At 44.6% G+C, this 20,245-nt stretch overlaps 1 protein-coding gene and 1 pseudogene across 1 annotated transcript; both read right to left on the bottom strand.

Annotated features, from left to right (window-relative positions):
* Nucleotides 1-673: 673 nt before the first annotated feature.
* Nucleotides 674-19,908, bottom strand: RRH (retinal pigment epithelium-derived rhodopsin homolog). Its single transcript, XM_066632817.1, has 7 exons — nucleotides 19,803-19,908; nucleotides 18,054-18,244; nucleotides 14,789-14,888; nucleotides 13,429-13,582; nucleotides 10,292-10,460; nucleotides 7,561-7,739; nucleotides 674-893 (listed from the first exon to the last, which is right to left on the bottom strand). The coding sequence occupies exons 1-7, from the start codon at nucleotides 19,906-19,908 to the stop codon at nucleotides 791-793; spliced, it is 1,002 nt and encodes a 333-aa protein (XP_066488914.1). The 3' UTR covers nucleotides 674-790.
* LOC136656305 (5S ribosomal RNA) lies at nucleotides 15,361-15,480 on the bottom strand (annotated as a pseudogene).
* Nucleotides 19,909-20,245: the final 337 nt, after the last annotated feature.

Raw genomic sequence — 20,245 nt, 5'->3', positions numbered from 1 at the left:
CTTGCTACTTATTCTTACTCTGAAACTTATTTCATGTGCAGCGCAATCCTATCTTGCGCTGGAACAGGCAAGCCAGGAGGCTTGCACTAGATCCAGCGCAGGATAGGTGCCCAAAGTGGCTCAGCCAGAGGTAAGAGGAAACTTTTCCCCTTACCCTTGAGTAAACCACGACAGCCCCTATGGGTCTCCTCAGACTTGCACCACCTCCTAAGGTGGTGCAAGTCCTAGGAGAGCAGAGCTGCTTGAAACCACTCTGTGCTGCTCGGGGAACAGGGATGGGATCCGGCCTGATCCAAGACCTGCCTCCCACTCCCCCCGCCCACCCCCAGGACCGCCGTCTGTCCACCCAGGCACATGGCCCCACCATTCCCTATCCTGTGCAGGCAAACTGGGCTGGAGGCTTTGCCTGCAAAGCTGAGCTCTACATGGGCCAGATAACTTTGGCGAGGTGGCTGCAGGTTGCCAATCCCAGTTTAGATATTAATACAATTCCTAGTAAAAATTTTCATTTTTCCTCCTGATGAGCCTGAAGCATCTTCTCACCTAAGGATCTTTGAAAAAAGTTGCAAAAAAAACACAGATGCCCCTGCTAACAACATCACCAGTCCTGGTATAGAAAAAGTCCCAGACCTCTGCTTCTGCCCACCCTGACTACACCTCTGATGGTCCCATAGCCAAAGTCAATTAACATGATGAGAAACAAAGACAATACACAGCTTTCTGTGAAACAGGGAATCCAAGTGCAAAAACTATTGTAAGAAGTATACATAGTATTTTTCCACCAGTCTCCTTATGCTATTGTGCTTCGAGATACACTCATTGGCAAGGCATTGTTGATTGTTATCTCCTGCCGTGTTTGACACCGGACCATTGCAAGGATAGCCCTTCGAAACCTGCAAGAGAAGTATTGGGGGGGTGGGGGGTTAGACATTGCAAAATCAGGAGTTTATGGCTGACCTTGGTAAGTCCTGTTCCTGGTGGAGAAAGGAGGCATACCTGACAGATGGGAATGTCCCTCATCGCATCCTGTAGACAGGTCAAAACTCAAAGGGTGGAGCTCCCTGTGTATGGGGATCAGGACCCAGACTTATAGCCGAGCCACAGTCCTCAGAAAAAAACAACTTCATAACGCGTAAAAAGTTAACTTCAGATAAAAACGGATAAGAGACACCCAGGGTAGAAAACGAGAGTGCAGTGGACCCCTAAACAAGCAAAGACTGACCCCTCGTTGTGTGTTCAAACCTCAAACTGGACCAGAGAGGTGCCAAGTCCAACAAGAATAGAAAAGGGGAGGGCGGAATGCCCCGTCTCCACCAGGAACAGGATTTACCAAGGTAAGCCATAAACTCCTGATTTCCCTGGTGGAGACAGGGGCATTCCTGACAGATGGGATCTCCCTGAACAGTAATCCCTGAGTTGGGCGGGATCAGAGACAGAACACCTTAAACCTTAAGCACCTTTTGGGGGACTTTACGTCCAAAGGCAGCATACACAGAGGCGTGAGAGCAAACTTTATAGTGCTTGAGAAAGGCATGAGGTGATGACCAAGTGGCTGCTCTACAGATCTCAGACAAGGAGGCGATGCCATCGAAGGCTGCTGAAGTGGCTGCCCCCCTCAACGAATGTGCTAGGATTCCTTCAGGCAGTTGGAGTCCCAAGGCTTCATAGGCCAGAGAGATGCATGTTCTCAACCACCTAGCCAGAGCCACGGGAGAGACTTTCCTCCCCAGTGTCCTACCCTGGTAGGCTATGAATGGAGCATTAGTCTTTCTAAAAGATTTAGTGCACTCTGTGTAAAATCTGATAGCCCTATGGACATCCAGCATGTGCCAGGACCTCTCTCTTGGATTTTTGGAATTCGGACAAAAAGACGGAAGGACTAGTTCTTGTTGCCGGTGGAAGACTGAATTGACTTTGGGCAAGAAAGATGAGAACCACACTGTCCTTATGAAAGACGCAGAGCTTGGGATGAATAGACAGGGCTCCCAGTTCCGAGACTCTACGAGCAGAAGTGATAGCCACAAGGAAGGCAGTCTTTATGAAGATCATTTTTAAAGGAATCGTAGCCAGGGGCTCAAAGGGGGGACTAGATAAGGCTGTAAGAACTTTGAAAAGGTCCCAGGTTGGAACCCTGTGAATGGGGGGAGGATTAAGAAGAGCCATCCCCTTTAAAAAATGCTTAACATGGGGGTGCATCAGTAGAGACAGATGACCTCCGGCTCCCAGAGTGCCCTGAATTGCTGCCACCTGGCGCCGCAGGGTGGAAGTCTTGAGGCCCTTTTCCAACCCGTCCTGTAGGAAGTCAAGAATAACAGAAACTGACAGGGAACTGGGGTCAAGAACCTTTTCTCTGCGCCAGGAACGAAACTTCTTCCACGTGGTTCTATAAACCCTTCTTGTGGAAGACCGTCTAGAGAATAACATGGTGGAGATGACCCTCTTAGAGAAACCTAGACGTTTAATCTCTAGCCTTTCAACTTCCACACAGTCAGATGGAACCTGTGTGACTGTGGATGACGTAGTGGGCCCTGGGAGAAAAGATCTGCCCGGTGAGGAATTTTCCATGGGGGGAGAGCTGACAATTGCAGAAGTCTGGATACCAGGGTCGCCTTGGCCAGTTTGGGGCGACTAGGACAACTGTCGCCTTGCATAGTCTTATTAGTCTGAGCACCTGTGCCAAAAGAGGAATCAGGGGGAAAGCGTAAAGAACACCCTTGGGCCAAGGGGTCGACAGTGCATCGATTGCCTCTGCCCTTGGATCCTCCATCCTGGAAAAGAATCTTTCCAGTTGAGCGTTTTCACTTGTGGCAAACAGATCCAGGACCGGTAGGCCAAAGTGGGCTATGATTTCCGAGAAGGCTTGTGGAGACAGACCCCATTCTGCCGCCGTAAGCCTTCTCCGGCTTAGCCAATTCGCTTCTACATTTGATTTTCCCGCCAGGTGTTGGGCGCTTAGAGATAGAAGATTTCTTTCTGCCCACTGAAGGATCAGCCTTGCCTCCCTCATAAGTTGCCTTGACCGTGACCCCCCTTGGTGGTTCAGGTAGGCTTTGGCTGACACATTGTCGGTCCTGACTAGAACGTGTTCCTGAAGGACAAGAGGCTCAAAATGGGCAAGAGCTAGCCGGATCGCTCTCAATTCCAGCAGGCTGATGCTGAGGGATGCTTCCTGAGAGGACCAACGCCCCTGAAACCAGTCTCCCATTCAGATGGGCCCCCCATCCTACTAGACTGGCATCTGTGGCAAGAACTAGTTTGGGATGGATGTGGAGACTGACCCTTGGGCTAACCGGTTGTTGGTCATCCACCACTGCAGGTCCCTCTTCAGAGACAAGGGGACCTGGAGCCTGATCTGGGACCGTCTCTCTATTAGCTTTGCATAAGGGGACAGAAACTGCTGCAGTTTCCGAGTGTGAAAACGTGCCCAGTTGGAGGCAAGAGATCAGTATCCCCTGAAGCCTGGCAAGTGACAGCGGTTTGGTGTGCGTGTCCCTCATAACCTTGTGTAGCAGTTGTAGGATCTTGTGTTGTCTGTCCTGTGATAGAAAAGCTCGAAAAGTCTGGGTGTCGAACTGTACACCCAGATGTTCCAGTACTTGTGAGGGTGACAGGACGCTCTTGGATTCGTTGATGACAAACCCTGAGGCACCATACTGTAAGGATGGTGTGCGACTGAGCTAAATCCCTGGATGATGCTTTGATCAGGATGTCATCCAGGTAAGCAAAAAGATGCAGACCCTGTAGCTTGAGGTGTGCTATCAGGGTAACTAGGACTTTGGTGAACACCCTGGGAGAGGTGGCCAACCCGAAAGGGAGAGCCCAGTACTGCAGGTGAAAAGAACCATAGGAGAAACTCAGGTATCTCCTGTATTCCCTGAGGATGGGAACATGGAGGTACGCCTCTGATAGGTAGATGGAAGAAAGGTAGTCTCCCATCTGAAGGGCTGAGGAAATGATCTCGACTGTTTCCATCTTGAATTTTCTTTTGACCAGAAACAAATTCAGCCATTTCAGATCTAGGATCCTCTGCATCTCTCCATTTCATTTTGGCACTAAGAAAAAGACTGAATAGATCCCCAAGTTTCTTTCTCATATAGGAACCTCCTCTACCACCCCTATGGCGAAGAGGTGGTTGATGGCTTCTAGCATGGCAGAGAGCTTTGCAGGAACCCTGGAAGGGGGGACCTGCCAGAACCTGTCTTGAGGTTTCCTGAGAAATTCTAGAGAGTAACCTCTGGAGATGGTTTCCAGAACCCAGGCATCCGAAGTGATTTGATGCCAGAGGGGAGCGAATTGCAGAAGCTGGGCACTGATTGGAACTGAGGGGGAAGAAGATCTGGCGTCATGCAGATTTGTCCTTGGAGGACCTGGGATGTGAATTGGCCCCCTGAGAGGGGAGGAATTGTCCCTGTTTTTGGGGAAATCTGCTCTTGTGCCACCTAGGCTTGAACCTGCCTTGTTCTCTAGATTTGCCGGAGGTAGGAAAGGAGCAAAAAGTCAGGTTGGGTCTGAATTTTACCTGACTTTTGGGTGCAGAAAGCAAAATCTTTCATTTGTCCCTATTTGCCACCAGAACAGGTTCAAGGGACTGACCAAATAGCTTGCCCCCCGACAAAGGGGGTACCTACCAGACTGCTTTGTGAACCAGAATCGGCCCTTACCCTTCTCATTGGAGGACTGTGAAGGTTGAGCGGCAGAGCTGTGTGCAGCTAACCTGGCATCTATAAGTCCCTCTAGCCACTGCATAATGTGTTCCCTGTCTGCGCTCCCTATGGAGGAAGGGGCAGCAGAAGACTTGGGTGTTCTCTGAGTGGGTGCCAGAAATTTGGCTAATCTGGGTATAGGTGAAGTGCCCAGGTCAGGCAGACTGGACTCAGAACTTGCGTCAAAAGACATGATGAGTTCAGCAGGAAAAAATTAGCAATCAAAAATAATTTTAATTTTAATTTGGGGGGGGGGATTTATTGGGGGGCAGGGCCAACATCCCTTGCAATTTACCAGCCTAAGCCAAGACCCAAAAAGGGGATACTTCAAATTTCACCCAGACCAGGTCTCACAAAAGTTTTACCAGCCAGAGCCAAGATACAAACAAGGTCCCTAAAATGGCTTCCCAGCCCCTTGCAATTTACAGTTTAGGCGGGAAACGCGGGACCAGGCAGCAGCAGGCAGTTCAAAATGGCGCCCATGCCTCCGTGGAGGCACTTGAAGCTGGCGTGTGCTGGGCAGCCTGGGAGCCAAGGCAGTTATGAGAAGGCTGCCTGGTCTCTCCCACACACTGCAGTAGTGCTGGGTAGACCTGCAGGGGGAGGAGATCGCCCCCCCCCGCTCCCTGCCGCCACCTCTGAGAGGCGTGGACCAGGTGCACCAAAAAGGCTGCTGCTGCTGTGTCTCCGGAGGCAGGCGCAGGGCTGCGGCGCTTGGGGAACCTCGGAGCGGCAAGGCACGGAGGCAGGCTGGAAGCGCTGCTGAGTAGAGCATGCCTGCCTGCTCCGGAGAAGCCTCCCACTGCCCCAGCCAACAAGCCCAAGGAGGAGAGGGAGGGAGAAGGTGCAGGAGAAGGAAGAACAAGCACGCTGTGCAGGAGAGCTCCAAAGGGCGACCAGCCTGGGTGCGAGGCAGGAACGATATGGGTCCTGGTCCCCGCGCACAGGGAGCTCCACCCTTTGAGTTTTGACCTGCCTACAGGATGCGACTAGGGACATTCCCATCTGTTGGCCCCGTCTCCACCAGCGAAACTCATTTTTAAAGTGCAAGGCACCATCCAATGCTATCTCTCAGCAATATTCCATTTCCCATGATAAACTTATGTGCACTTCCATAGAAAGAATTGGTCTATCATGAGATTCCATGCAGTTCATTTATACTCGTATAGAAGATACAAGATAAAAGACCAAAAGAAACCTACAATTTCTACATTTGAAACAGCTACTTCAATGATCACTAGCTTGGATGGCTTTAATAGGGGATGAGACAAAGTCTTTCATTGGCTATTATTCATGACAATTTGTGATATGGAACCTCAATGTTCAGAAGTACTATCACTCTGAATACCAGTTGCTGGGGAAACAGTAGCAAGGGTGGAAGCCTGACTTCATGTCCTTCTTGAGGCATCTATCTGGGCACCATGGGAAACAGAACAGAAAGGGAACTTGAGATCCCTTTGGTCTGATCCAGCAGGGCTCAATTTTGAAGTTACGCATTCTTCAAGGGAGTAAGGAATTTAAAAAAATTTAACAACAAGGGAGTAAGTCCCATGGAACAGTGGGACTTACTTCAGAATACACAGGCACAGGACTCCATTGTTTGAAATAGAAAGTTGCACCCTCTGCCTCCCTGGATGAATGCCAAAACCAGCCTGGTTCTTTAACTGCTAGTCGCCAGAAGGGAATTATAGAGTCCTTGAGTTGGGAGGGGCCTTCAAGGTCATCTAGTCCAATCTCCTGCTTGAAGCAGTTAAATCTTTTCTAAAGTATCTCCATGTGCCTGTCAAACCTCTGCTTGAAGACCTACAGCAAGGGAATAATCATCATTTTTAGGGGGGGAGGGGAATAATCCAGTCCATTGTCAAACTGTTCTTACAGTTAAGAATTTCTTCCTGATCTCCAACTGAAATCTCCCCTCCTGCAGCTGAAGCCATTTCTGCCCAACGTTGCATATACACAACAGGGACCAAATGTGGGCCTTGCTTATACACAACAGGGACCAAACCTGTGGGCCAGGGCAAAAATGGGTTAAGCCCATTAGATCTAGTTCCACTCTATGGAACAGCAGAGAACAAAGCTTTGCCCTTTTCCATGTGGCAGTCCTAATCTCCAACTGAAATCTCACCTCCCCCCCTCCCGCCCCAGCTTTCTCTTCTCCAGGATAAACATATGGAGTTCCCTCAGCCTTTCCTCATATGACTGATTTTCCAGAGCTGGAGCATCTTCATTGCCCTTCTCTGAACCTGTTCCAATTTGGCTGCATCCTTCTCAAAGGGTGGCACCCAGAACTTCTTGTCACTTGGAAGCTGTTTCTACTAATGCCACCTAAAACTGCATTCGCCTTCTTTGCAGCTACATCACACGGCTGACTCAACGAAGGCTAAGAACAACCATTAGGTCTGTACTGTCAGCTAGAAAACTAAGGACTCTGCCTGTATCTTTAAAATTACGATATTATTGTAAGCTACCTTGAGTACATGGAGGCATATTTCAGGGTTCTCAATACAGGCAAATGGGTGAGGAAGGCTGGCCTAGAAACAGAGAGGCACAGGACATAAACAGGATGTGGCGATAACTTGGGGATAGCAGAGATGGGGCATGAAGTAAAAGCCACTTGGGACAGCAGGCTGCCAACATTATCTCTCAGAGAGGGCAACAATACCTTTTATAAAAGCATGTAAAACATCAATCTTATTATATATTTGGTTTGGCTATTTGCATTCTGCTTTAACTCTAAATTACTCTCTCTAGATAGCTTATGTGACTATTGCATATTTTGGGATTACATTCAAACCAGTCTCTCCCCACAGATCAGTTGAGCACAAAAATTGGAGAGGAGGTGTGGGATACCACTTACTTTTTGTTTGCAATGACATAGATACAGGGATTATAAAACGTAGATGACTTGGCAAACAGGGGTGCTATGATTGCCATTGCAGGGGAAATTTTCTTTGGGTCCCCGAAGGATGACCATAAACACACAATAGAATATGGAGACCAAGCCAACAGAAACATTAAAATCATGACAACAGACATCTGTAAAAGAAGAAAAAATGAACTTGTTATAACTTAATATTGCTGGTTCTGTTTTTAACACATATTAGAACAGCTTCTCATGTCTTTCTTCAACTTATGTTCTCTTTTTGATGGAAACCCCTTTCTTTCAGTGAAAATTACTTCCACATAAAACTTCTTAGGATCAGGATATAAACAGATATTGAACATGAAACCAGTGAATCCTTAAAGTAAGTGGGAGTGTTCAGATTATTACAGCAATTCTCAAAACTGTGAACCCACCAGTGGGTCATGACCCATTTTTGGTAGTTTGCGAAACTGACAGGGCAGATTAGGCTATGTACATCCATGTTGGCATCCTTCAGTCTCGGAAGGCTATGGTATCGTGCTCTGAATGGTGGTTCTGGAACAGAGTGTCCTCTCCAGTGCACGAAGCCTGGGTAAAGTAGATATGGAGGATAGACTGTTTCCCATGCAGCAAATCCCCCCCTCTCCACGTCGCTGAAATGGTCCAATGGAAAGGCAGAAGCCAATACAGTTGGTTCCAGCGGCATTGCAGGAGTTGCCAAAACGTGACTGTGTTCAGCCATAAACTGCCTCAGGGACTGCGGCTCCAGATTTTGCCTCGAGGTTGACTCCTGAAGCCTTTTCCATAATGGATGTAGCCACGAGGCAATGGAGGTTTGGGATCAGAGTTTTCCTTCTGTCAGATGAGCTGCCTTCCCAGGCTAACGAGTCTCATCTACCCAGTGGCTGTTTAGTCGCCTCCGTTATGTGCATTTAGTTATGCACATTTAGTTAGTTTAGTTATGCACATTTAGTTAGGCACATTTAGTCGCCTCTGTTATGTGCATCAAGGGTTAAACTGCTACTGGTGAGGGGAGGAGCAATGCTTATAGTCACACACCATGGCATTTACAAATCAGGCTGCAGTCTCTATGGGCTCAAAAAAGTTAAAGAACCACTGAATTATTATATTCTGGCATGTATTTAAATGCTCCTTCAGTTCTAGGCAGTGCTCATAAGAGAAGCAGGGTTTATAGTGTCTGCTGAGACAAAATATATAAAATTCAAACACCAACAACTGTATCTAACAACTTTGTGGAGGGAAATTCAATGTCATCAGCAATCCCAGGATTCTTTTATTAGTTTAGTTCAGGGGTGTCCAAAGTTTTTGGCAGGAGGGCCACATCACCTATCTGACATTGTGTTGGGGGCCAGGGAAAAAAAAGAATTAATTTACATTTCAAATTTGAATAAATTTACATAAGTTTACATAAATGAATATATTAAAGATGAACTTATATGAATGAATGAAGGTCTTGCAATAGCTCAAGGCCTATAAAAGGCCTTGCACAAAGCAAGGCTGGCCTTTCCTTTGCTGCCGCTGCTGCATCACAGATGTGAAACAGCAAGCAGTGGAGGGAGCTCTCATCCCACAGCTCACACGAGCGGTCAAACAGTCACCCGCATGCTGAGAGATGTTGCGTTGGGCCAGTGCGGGCTTCAACAAATCTCCAGAGGGCCAGGGGCTCAATGGAGACTGGGGACTCCCTGAGGGCCGCATTGAGAAGCCCAGAGGGCTGCAAGTGGCCCCCGGGCCGGGGTTTGGGCACCCCTGGTTTAGTTTACTTATTTAACCGTCTCTTATTAAGAACACTGGCTTTCTCACACCTCATGTTCAGTGTGGCTACAGGGGTACTAAACAAAGAAGTAAACGGCTCAGTCACTGTCTATAGGTCTTATCAACCACATCATAGACAAATGATGGAAGTATTATAAAGTCAGGGATTCACAGTGTAGAAGAGATACAAAGTAGAGAGGAGAGTCTGGTATCTACAGAAAATCCCTGTTTTTCCCCTTATTTAGTAACTGCAACAACTACAGGTTGAGCCTTGTTATTCTTGAGGGTTCTCTTCCCAGGATTCACACAGATGGCAAAAATCGCACTAAAGCAAATCAATTTAAAAAACAAAGTCCCTTTGTGATTTCGGGGGTGATTCAGGGGGTGAATAGCCCCCCTGACTTTTATGATGTTAAGACAGAGTCATTAGGCATTCCATCAATCTCTCTCTTTCCATCAATCAGTCTCTCTTCAGGCTAGCCAGCAACGCTTCCCTTCACCCAGAGCAAAGTGATCTTTTTTTCAAGTGCTCAGGGGGACGGGAAGGGTCGCTTTGCCTTGGAATGAAGTTGGAGAAAGAATGATGGATAGATTGTCAGCCGCCTGCCCCCCCCATTAACGAGGCTAACGAGGCTGACAAGGCTAATGAGACTAACTAGGCTATTGTTAAAGGACTGACTGTGGTTTTTAAGGGATGCATTTTTCCCCTTCTCCAGGGATCAGCACATTCCTTTTCACATTTGCAGTGGCCAATTGTGTTGAGTCAAATCCGTGTGGGAAAAAATCCGTGTATAACAAGATTGGACCTGTAATTTTATTGTTTAACCCCCCCCCCCCCCCCATGCACACAAGCACATCCTGGCTGCTCTGCCTTGCGCCTCAAAACTTTGCAACCTCTGCATGAAACATTGCTGAAAAGGTAAAAGGAATTCAGTCAAAATTACTGTACCTTCGTTACATCTACTTGGTCAGACCAATCAATGTTGATGCTTTCTAAGCAATTGCTTCTGGTGTACTGCCTCATAGTCCGTGAAACGTTGTAGTAACAGTAAAACATGACCGACAAGGGAATGACAAAATTAACTGCAATGACAGACATTGTGTAAGAAACAAAGGATCTGAAAAGAGAAAAATGCAAAAAGGAGAAGGCTAGAAAATGCTACCAATTCTGCTTTCATTTTTCAAGTTTATTGCCAAACATTTAAAAAAGATATTCTTCTAGTACTTTGAACTTGTGAATCAAGTTCAAAAGCTCAAGTATTAAGATAACCTCATAACAGCATAATACTTGAGACCAACTTAGACTCCTGGAAGGGCCCACACCACTGCCTGTAGGAGCACAATATGTAGTTTTCCCTGGTCAATACTTAAGAGAGTTATTTTATCTCTAAAATATGTTAGCATCTACCCAGTAGCAAGGCGAGAAGGGGTGCAAAGTACTAAGTTTTGCAGGTGCCTCACCATGCCCTGCAAGCAGCCCTCCCCCTTCCCTTTGGAGCCATTCTAGAGCAAAGCGGAGGCATCACTTGCACAGCGCAGTGAGGCACCTGCAAAACTTAGTGCTTTGTACCCCTTCTAGCTACGCTACTGCATCTGCCTCCTACCTGTTCATCCATAATGCAACATTACTGTCCAGCAATGCTACATCTGCATCTTGGCTTTCTGCTCTCAATCATTTGTCAAGTTACTATCAAAGCAATTTAGGATTTCCTAACTACATCCCAATATGTGCAGAGACCTGACTGGCTGGTAGTTGCAACAGAAAGCAGGCCTTGGAAAGATCTACAACTCGTGCTATACTGGCCCAACTTTCTTCACAGTATTTGAAATAGAGGAGGAGTGGATGGGAGACCCTATAATTTCCCACAGCCCTCAAAGATTGTATGAAATGAGTACTGTGTGATGGTGCTCCATGTGATTTCTTCTCCTGTCCTCCACAAGGAAGAATAACTGCATGAGTGGGCCTCTGCAACAGTGGGTACCATCATGGAGGAGCACCAAGCTCTCATATTCATGTAGAAGACAAACAGAAATGCTCTCTTGCACTCCTTCCTTCCCTCTCTTTCTTCCCCGTAACACATACATCATCCCCCCAGTTACAGACCAATCAGCCTTTTAGATCTAGCAGGGAAAATGTATGCCTCCCATCTACTGAAGAAACTCTCGGACTGGATTTCTGATCATAACATCATAGGCCCAGAGCAAGCGGGCTTTAGGCCAAACAAGTCCGCAATTGATCAGTGTGTGGTATTATCCCATCTAATCTCTAAACAAAGGATTCAAAATAAATCCCGACTTTACGTGGCCTTTTTAGATTTGAAGTCGGCCTTTGACTCCATAGATAGAGATAGACTTTGGGATAAACTTGGGAAGATGGGACTGGACAAAAGGCTATTAATATTAATTCATGCCCTTCACTCAAACACTTCTTGTCAAGCGAAACTATCTCCAAGGGGTGGCCTCTCGGCCCCAATTCCAATCAACAAGGGGTCAAACGGGTGCTTTCTTGCACCCACTTTGTTCAATCTCTTTATCAACAATTTGGCTCCCTTTTTAGCTAACTTCAATACGCATTCTCCCAAATTAGGTTCAGTGGAAACTCCTTTACTTTTGTACGCGGATGATATGGCCCTGATATCCCGCACTAAAATAGGATTACGGAGACTGGTTAACGCCTGTATAGAATATTTTACCAACAACGGCCTGCAGTTAAACTATGATAAGTCCAAGATTGTGGTGTTTGGGCACTCTTGGAAACCGCAGTCTTGGCTTTTTAGTGGTAAATCAATACAACAAGTCAAGGAATTCCAGTATCTTGGTCTCCGGTTCCACTACCGGCACTCCTGGTCTTCCCATCGCCTCACAGTAATTAACTCATCCAAATTAGTTGTCCAGGCTATAACCCGCTTTTTCTTTTCTTGGGGTAACTCATTTATTCCAGCTGCTCTCCAAGCTTTTAATGCTAAAGTTACACCTCAAATTTTGTATGGCATTCCTATATGGATGCCAGCATTAAACGATTTGATTGAAAAGATCCATTCAAAATTTTCTATACAAAATCTTAGGTGTTCCGCATTGCGTGCCCTATGCGGCACTCTGCCTGGAGACAGGCCAATATAGGCTGGAGTTTCTAGCATGGTCCTGTTTCTTAAAATACTGGTCCAAAGTGTGCTTCAGGGCTGATCAAAACCCATTGTTAAAAGGAATACTGACTGACCCACTGTTATCTCCCTGCTTAACTCTTTTCTATAAGAAAATCAGACAAATGGGCCTCGAGGCAGATCTACAAGGAGCTGCTACACCTGAGGTTTCTATTAGGCTCCTGATAACAAGATTAACTGATATAGAAAGGCAAAAGATTTTGAGTGCAGCACAAAAAAAAATGTTCGCCCCTGAATTTCCACCTAAGTAATACATTTGGTCAACAACCAAAGTATCTGACCTTCTTGGAGTGCCCCTTTGCAAGGAGGGCTTTTATATTAGTTTGCTGCAATGTGTTGCCTTCTAAAGACCTACTTGGCAGGTTTAGAAATGCCCCGAAGGAAGAATGAGTCTGTAACTGTGGCCTTAGAGAGGTAGATTCTCTTTTACACATTGTTTTGCACTGTGTTAGCAATCAAGTGCCTAGAGACCAGTACCTTCTCCCATTATTAAGAACTAAAAAAGGTCTTTCTGAGAATGTCTGCCTACAATTTTTGTTGGCGGGAGATTCTAAACTCGTGACCCTTCCAGTTGCGAAATTTTTACACCTGAGTAACTTGAAGAGGGCTAATCTGTTGGTCCTAAGCAACCTGGAGTTACCGCGCAAGTAAATTGTTGTGTTTTAACCTTTATCTTTATTCGCTTTTTAACATATATTTATATATTGGATTGTTTAGAGATATTATGTATTAATTTTTATGCCTAATAAAGGTTTGATTGATTGATTGATTGATTGATTGATTGATTGATTGATTGATTGATTGATTGATTGATTGATTGATTGATTGATTGATTGATTGAACACATACATCATTCATAGCAGGCTTCACAGACATACATATTATTCAAAATTATGAACCCACACAGGTACATCTCAAAACATACGTGTCATTCTCCCGCCAATTTACAGTACAGGTGGCTCCAGTTGGATCTGGGCCATAACTTGCCCAGCCCACAACAGGCATCGATGCCCAAAAGACCGCATTAATCCAGGCAGCAAGGATCAGAACCGTATAGTTGCGAGTGGTGAGTCTTCTACCTATTGTCAAATAGACAATATTAGCAGATTATATTCTGATCACTTTGAAATTTTTTTAAGCAAAATGCTAAATCTAAAGTCAAATACTTGACCAAAAATAAAAGAAAGAAAGGTTACAAATCCTAACATGGTTTCTTAGATCTTACACTAAGCTGAAAACATGCATATTAGACATTCTCATGCAGATTCGCAGGATCGGCACCATGGATTTGACTCAGCATGTGTACCAGACCTGTGCTGGAGCACCCCACCTGACCTCCCAGACATGACTGGAAGTGCCTTCTGCTTGCAGCCAGAGGTCTTTTGATGGCCCACATGCTGATTCCATTGTCCACTGGTTTTGGTATCCGTAGGGAGGTCCAGGAACAGATCCACCACGGATATCGAGGGTCAATCTGTATTAAATGAAACCAGTTGTGTGCCTACCATAGACCTGCCTGGGGTAAATGCTCCAGGCACTGGCCACTGGGACCCCGCGGAAGCCTCTCTGAGGCTCCTGACAGGGGCGGAAACTGTGCTTCCAGTTTACTGGAAGCACAGTTGATAGCGCCGGGGAACCTCACAGAGGTTTCCCCAGCAGGGGGGGAGGTTGCGTGAGGCTCCATGAGCCTCTGGTGAGTAGGGGGGGGCAGATTTCTGCCCAGGGGGGCAGTGATAACCCACAGGGGGCGCCATCGCGGAGCTTTGCCCCTGGCACAGGGCTGCGGAGGTCCACAGCTGAATGAAACTTTGCCCACAGAGCCAGTAGCTGCTCCTAGACAGTCCTGGGACTTATGATGGTTCCATTTCAGTCTATTTGGCTCCTTGACATTTGAATCTCACCCTGTTCCCTCCCACCACCAGTCCCCATTCCTCTCACACACGGCTTATACCCACACTGTCTTCTTGATTCCACCTCACAACGAGCCGTGGGAAGACTGATTGCTGCTATAACAGCCATGTCTCAGAACTGGGACACCTATGGCTGTTGATACTTTGCAAAGTGCTAGAAGATAATTCGAGGGCCTTGCCCTGCATGGTAATTCCCATTCTCTACAAGCATTCATAATGTATATGTATGCTATGACACTCTACATGTAAAAATTGGGGAGAAAAGGAAAACTAGGCCATAGATTTCCATGAGAATGATCAAAACCTATACGGGATTTTTATAAACATATTATACAGGTATTGTACATTATTTTGCAAAAATATTAAATACAGTACCTATATGTGGCTTGCAGATTGTCAGGTAACGATCGATTGCTACAACAGTAAGCAGACCAATACTAGCCATTCCAAAGAAGATATTTAAAGCAGCATAGATCTGAAAATAGAGAAGATGATGTCATCATACTTGCAATGTTCTGTTGTTTCTGCTTCCCTTTCCTGCTACCAAGTATTACTGGCTTTTGAATGCACCTGCTCTTTTCAAGACTCATTTGGCAATTGCTTTTAATAAACTTCTGTTTTTTTTGTTTTTGTCCTGCTTTAACTGGATTTCAATTTCTTTTATTAATTTTTCTCTTGTTACCTTTCAATTTCACTGAACTATTTTTACTTTATTGTAAAAGTCATTTTGATTGCATGTCCTGTAAAAAGGTGAAGTAGAATTACCTTAAAAAATAGAAATAAATTTTTAAAAAATGTGTGCAATGTACCGCTAGGGAGAAATGTCTAAGCCAACTGGGTGCGTTTATGAGCTCTCATGAAGGAAAAAGCTGACAAGGTACCATTTAATTCATATTCACGATTGGTTGGTTGGTTGGCAACCTTCAGTCTCGAAAGACTATGGTATAAGCCTACAGCACCCAGTATTCCCACGCGGTCTCCCATCCAAGTACTAACCAGGCCTGACCCTGCTTAGCTTCCGAGATCAGACGAGATCGGGCATGTGCAGGGTAACAGTTGCTGTATTTATGGCACTTCTAAAAACTTCTGCCATGCTAAGTAAAATACATATTGCCTGCATCTAATCCTGGAGGTTTGCAGTCCGATGGCTTCCCTACCAGAACCCTCATAACCCACCCTCTCTTGGTACATTGCACCAGCCCCTTCTCTCTATACTGCTCACCTATCCCTATAGCTCTATATTTGGATAGATGGTGCTTGCTGCTCACTCAATATCACCCATCGATACTGGTAGTCTGGCCTCCTATCTAGCTATTTGGCTGCCTTCTTTAAGTCATCAGGGCCTCTGGTCGTCTATTTCTCAAAGCTGAAACTGGTACGCAGCCCTTGCAGCAGAAGTTTGTTCTGCACTTTGCTACTCTTGGAGTGCTGCCCTTGGCAGCCACCTAGTGGCAAGTTGAGCTCAGCTTCATTAACCTGAAAGGCACTTATTATAGGCAGATGAGGGTAAAATCAGACATGCCTTTAACCCTTTAATTACTTATTTTGTAAACAAACAGTGGGGGGCGGAGAGGGAAGAAACATGATGTTGCAAAGGGGATAGAGAGGTTTTAGTATTAAGGCTTCCCTCACTTTCTGCAGCCCAACCATCCTCCTTTGCATGCTATTTATTGAGAAGAAAGCTACTACTGGCTTTCAATAGAAGCTTTTCTTCTCTTCTGAAATTGATCCATTATTAAGCTGTTTTCCTTGTTTTTTTAACAGCCAAACAGTGCTTACTTTCAGAACAGCCCTTGTATAAAAAGCAGATAGGGCAACACATGATCAGGCTTCTAAATAGTGTCTGCTGTTTGGGGCCATCTTTCCCTCTCTCTCACACACACACTTCTGCTTACTTATGAAGTAGATAATGAAAGGGTCAATAGTACGCACTTATGTGCATGTCTGATTTCACCTTTAGCCTGCAGGAGCAAAAACAAAGAGCATTTTGTGGCACCTTAAAGGTGAATAAAAGAGCCTCAGCATAATCTTTTCTGAGCTACAGTCCACTTTGGAAGCTGTAACACTTAAAGCTCATGCTTCCTGCACACCTGGAGTTCAGGCAGCTCTTTACTACAGAAGGGAAGGTACTCAAAAGTTGTGGCATATTATTATTATTATTATTATTATTATTATTATTATTATTAACAGTATTTATATACCACTTTTCAACTAAAAGTTCACAAAGTGGTTTACAGAGAAAAATCAAATAACTGATGGCATAGACTTGCTTGGGTCAATGTGTGGCATACAGATATTAAGTCTATTGAATTCAGCACACCTATACACAGAAAACACCCCACACAGTCCTACTTTCATGTATTCAAGACCACCAACACATTTGTTATTGATCATTATAATTACAGTAGTCAATGCTAGATTTCAGAAGAGAAGCAGAAAACAGGATTAATCCCAGGTTGTATTAGTTCATGATACTAAATATCAACACAAGCCCACTATTCATACATGCATTAACCAGTTGCTGAAGGACTTTGTAGTTTGTCTTCCAACATTTTCTGTGTGCTCCTGAATGCACCAACCCTATCTTAGCTCATTTAATTCAATTTACTTACAATTATTTTTATTAGAAGAAATTTTCTTTAATGGAAACAGATGATAATGCTAGTTTTGCCAAATGAACATCCCAAATACTGAAGATTGTTTTTATGCTCACACAAAGCTTTGCATTTTGGGGAACAGGCCCCATGAAATAAAATTGAATTTTATCATTATCTAACGATGAAGCCCAAACACGGATAACATCAAAGCTCAGATGGAGTCCATGGGACTCGATGTAATACGATCAGGGCCAGGGGATTAAGAATTATGCAATGCGTGTATCCTTCAGTTTACACCAACTTTTGTACATCAACAAAAGTGAAAGGTCCAGATGCCAGATGAAAGGGAGGGCACCAAGATGCAGGTCTCCTGTTGTCTTGTGTACTCCCTGAGGCATCTGGTGGGCCACAGTGAGATACAGGAGGCTGGACAAGATGGGCCTGATCCCACTGGGCTTTTCTTATGTTCTTAAATCTCACTGAGTCTATTCTGAAAAATTTTTGAGATGGGATCTCATCATTCAGCAAATCAAGATGCACGAGAACATAAAATTCCACTGCAGATTGGAGTAGAGACTCAAAAAGACAGATGACAAATGGAAGGCTTTAAGATCAGGGAATGAAGAGTTCCTAGGACTTCTCATCAACTTCCGAAGTACTGAAAACCATCTTATGATTGTCAGCCTCCTGGTGGTCACTGGACCTGGCATAAGGCCTTCCCATGTACTGGCACCAAGGAAGATAGCGAACTCTTCACATGCACGATGGCGCAGTACATTATAGTAGCATAAGGGGGGCGGAAGTAGGGGTGTTTGTATGTGTGCAGTATCAGCTTCACCAACACTATAAAATATGCCATGGTTCTGAGTCAGGACTGCTGTAGTGGGATGCAAATGCTGATGTTTATGCTCAGGAAAGAGCACAAACAACTGTTGGAAAACTATTAGCAGAGACCAACTTGTTTCATTCAATCAACGTCTGCACATTCTGGTTCAAGCAGAAGTATAATGTGTTGTAGTCCTTCACTTGCAACAACCCAGTACCTGGCAGCCTGTGTAGCCAAATTTCCAGCTTCCATGCAGATCTGAAGCCGCTGACATGGGATAGCCAATTCCACTCACTCCAATGTCAGTAAACGCCAGGTTAATAATAATGGCATTGGTTGCAGTTCGAAGCTCCTTGTATTTGACAAAGATGCCTAATACAACTAGGTTACTGAGAAGACTTATGACTCCTATCAGGAGACAGAAAAGGAAAAAAACTAAACAAGGCCAGCATTGATATTGGCATATAGATAAATTTCATTAAAAAATCTCAACTCTGATTAGTTTGAAGTCTAATACAATTTACAAAGGTTTTTTGATATGCTAAGCTTATCATTAAAGACCTTATACTTTAACTACATAACTTTAGGTTAAATAAATCCAATAAATAATACATTGCATAGGAACTTGGCTTCACTGTATTGATGTTAATCTTATTAAACAATAGCTTATTATTATGCTGCATACTTTATAAAAGCCCTTGCTTCTGTTTGAAAATGGATGGCTCTCTCACCCTCTCTTTAACCCTTGAAAGTGAAATTTTCTCAGGCAAGCAAGATTATTGTCTATGTGCCTTGCCCCATCACACAATACACCCTAGTAACCTCAGGACAGGTTTGCTGTAATGTGTCCTATGTGAGGCAGACTTTGTAAAGTGCTCGGAATCTGCAGGTGGTCTGGAGTGAAGCAGTTCATCTTTCAATAACCAATGCCCCTTCATAGGGACCATAATACTGTGCAATACTACATTGCATTATGCCACATTGGTTACTCAAATGCAATGCTTCAGAAGCCAGTTCTGTTGTGTTTAAAATCTCATGCTACAGTTGCTCTTATGGCTGCTCTAGACTCAGGCCATTACTCATCTGGAACTGATCCAGCTGAATGAGCAAAGCTGACCATTTTCAAAATGTTCTATGTAGATCAGTCTTTAAATCACCCACCAGTGAAAACACAAAACAATATACAGTGCTGGCATTTTCTCTTGAAGCTCCATTATCACCCATCAGTTGCAGGTACTCAGTACTGTATTAGCAGGCTTGCCAGATGTTTGAATTAAGGATTTTCCAAAAATCACAGTGAGTGAGAAGTTTGTGCTAGTGATTATTTCTATAGCTAACTCTAAATAACACATATTTGATGCTCTCTTGAGTAACTGTTTCTTGGACACCAAACCAAGAGCTCCTTGCAGCTGAAGCTGAGGATTCCGGAACTAGAACAAGGCAGACGTTAGATCTTGACTTGTACCACAGCCCCCACTTTGGCTTTTCGTTGTGGTCTACTATTAGCAAGCACCCTTGACAGAGAGGAGTGATACATGGTTAGAGCTGCTAACTTCCACTTTATTTTTTTCCCCTGGGTGTTGTATCAAGGATAACGGGCTTCCAAAAGTCTAAATAATAAATTCCTTTACCAATGCCGTAATCCTATGCATGTTCACCCAGATGAAACCCCACTGATCCCAGTGGGACTTACTTCTGAGTAAACATGCAAAGATTTGCTATAAGATCATCTTGAATATTTGGCAACATTTGCATTTTTAAAAATATGTTGGCAAATTGACTGCTCTAAAAAATATTGTTCAAGGTTATACTTTTACAATTTCAACTTTTTGATATTCTAAATTTTACCTATATACTGAAGCTGGAGACCAGCCAGTTTTGCTTGTGTACTTCTGTCACACAGAATGCCTCAGCTGAAGTCTTAAAACACCTTTTCGTTTCATAAAATTTAATCAAACGTTCATACCTGCTGTTATCAAATAAGCAGCAACTATGTTGTGCTCAGTCTGTGAAAAGGCTGAAGGATGTCCATGTTCCTTTTCCGACGAGTTAGCCAAATCATTTAAAAACATTGTGGGGAGAACAAGATTGGGAAATACCGTCTGGAGCAATCCTGCAAAAAGGCCATTCAAAACACAAGGCAAGCCTTTTCAGGCAAATTCTTGCCCAGTAAAAGTGGATAGAACTTCCCTGCTGAAAGGCTCCCAACAGGATTTAAAGAGCAAAGGGGTTACATTCCCAGTGTATGAAAAGAAGAGGCTTGTTAAGCTCAACAAAGAACAGCACAGAGCGATGGTGCATTTTCAAAAACATGCTTATGCTTCATAGCCTTATTACTAAAGAGATTAGCAGTCACGTAGTCCCCACTTTTTGCACATACGTTTTTTTTAAGGTTACAAAAAGTTGGCA

Source organism: Tiliqua scincoides, chromosome 6 (assembly GCF_035046505.1).
Source record: "Tiliqua scincoides isolate rTilSci1 chromosome 6, rTilSci1.hap2, whole genome shotgun sequence".
Taxonomy (NCBI): domain Eukaryota; kingdom Metazoa; phylum Chordata; class Lepidosauria; order Squamata; family Scincidae; genus Tiliqua; species Tiliqua scincoides.
The sequence above is the reverse complement of the archived record's forward strand: the minus strand, read 5'-3'. Positions and strand labels throughout refer to the sequence as shown.

Bases quoted from the DNA above. Each gene is read 5' to 3' on its own strand.
- RRH (XM_066632817.1), bottom strand. From the start codon at position 19,908: ATGTTTTTAAATGATTTGGCTAACTCGTCGGAAAAGGAACATGGACAT. The intron at 7,740-10,291 runs GTACAGTAATTT...CTTCTTTTACAG, and splicing joins ACCAAGTAGATGTAACGAAG to ATGTCTGTTGTCATGATTTT. The intron at 894-7,560 runs GTAAGTGGTATC...CTTCTCTTGCAG, and splicing joins TATGTCATTGCAAACAAAAA to GTTTCGAAGGGCTATCCTTG.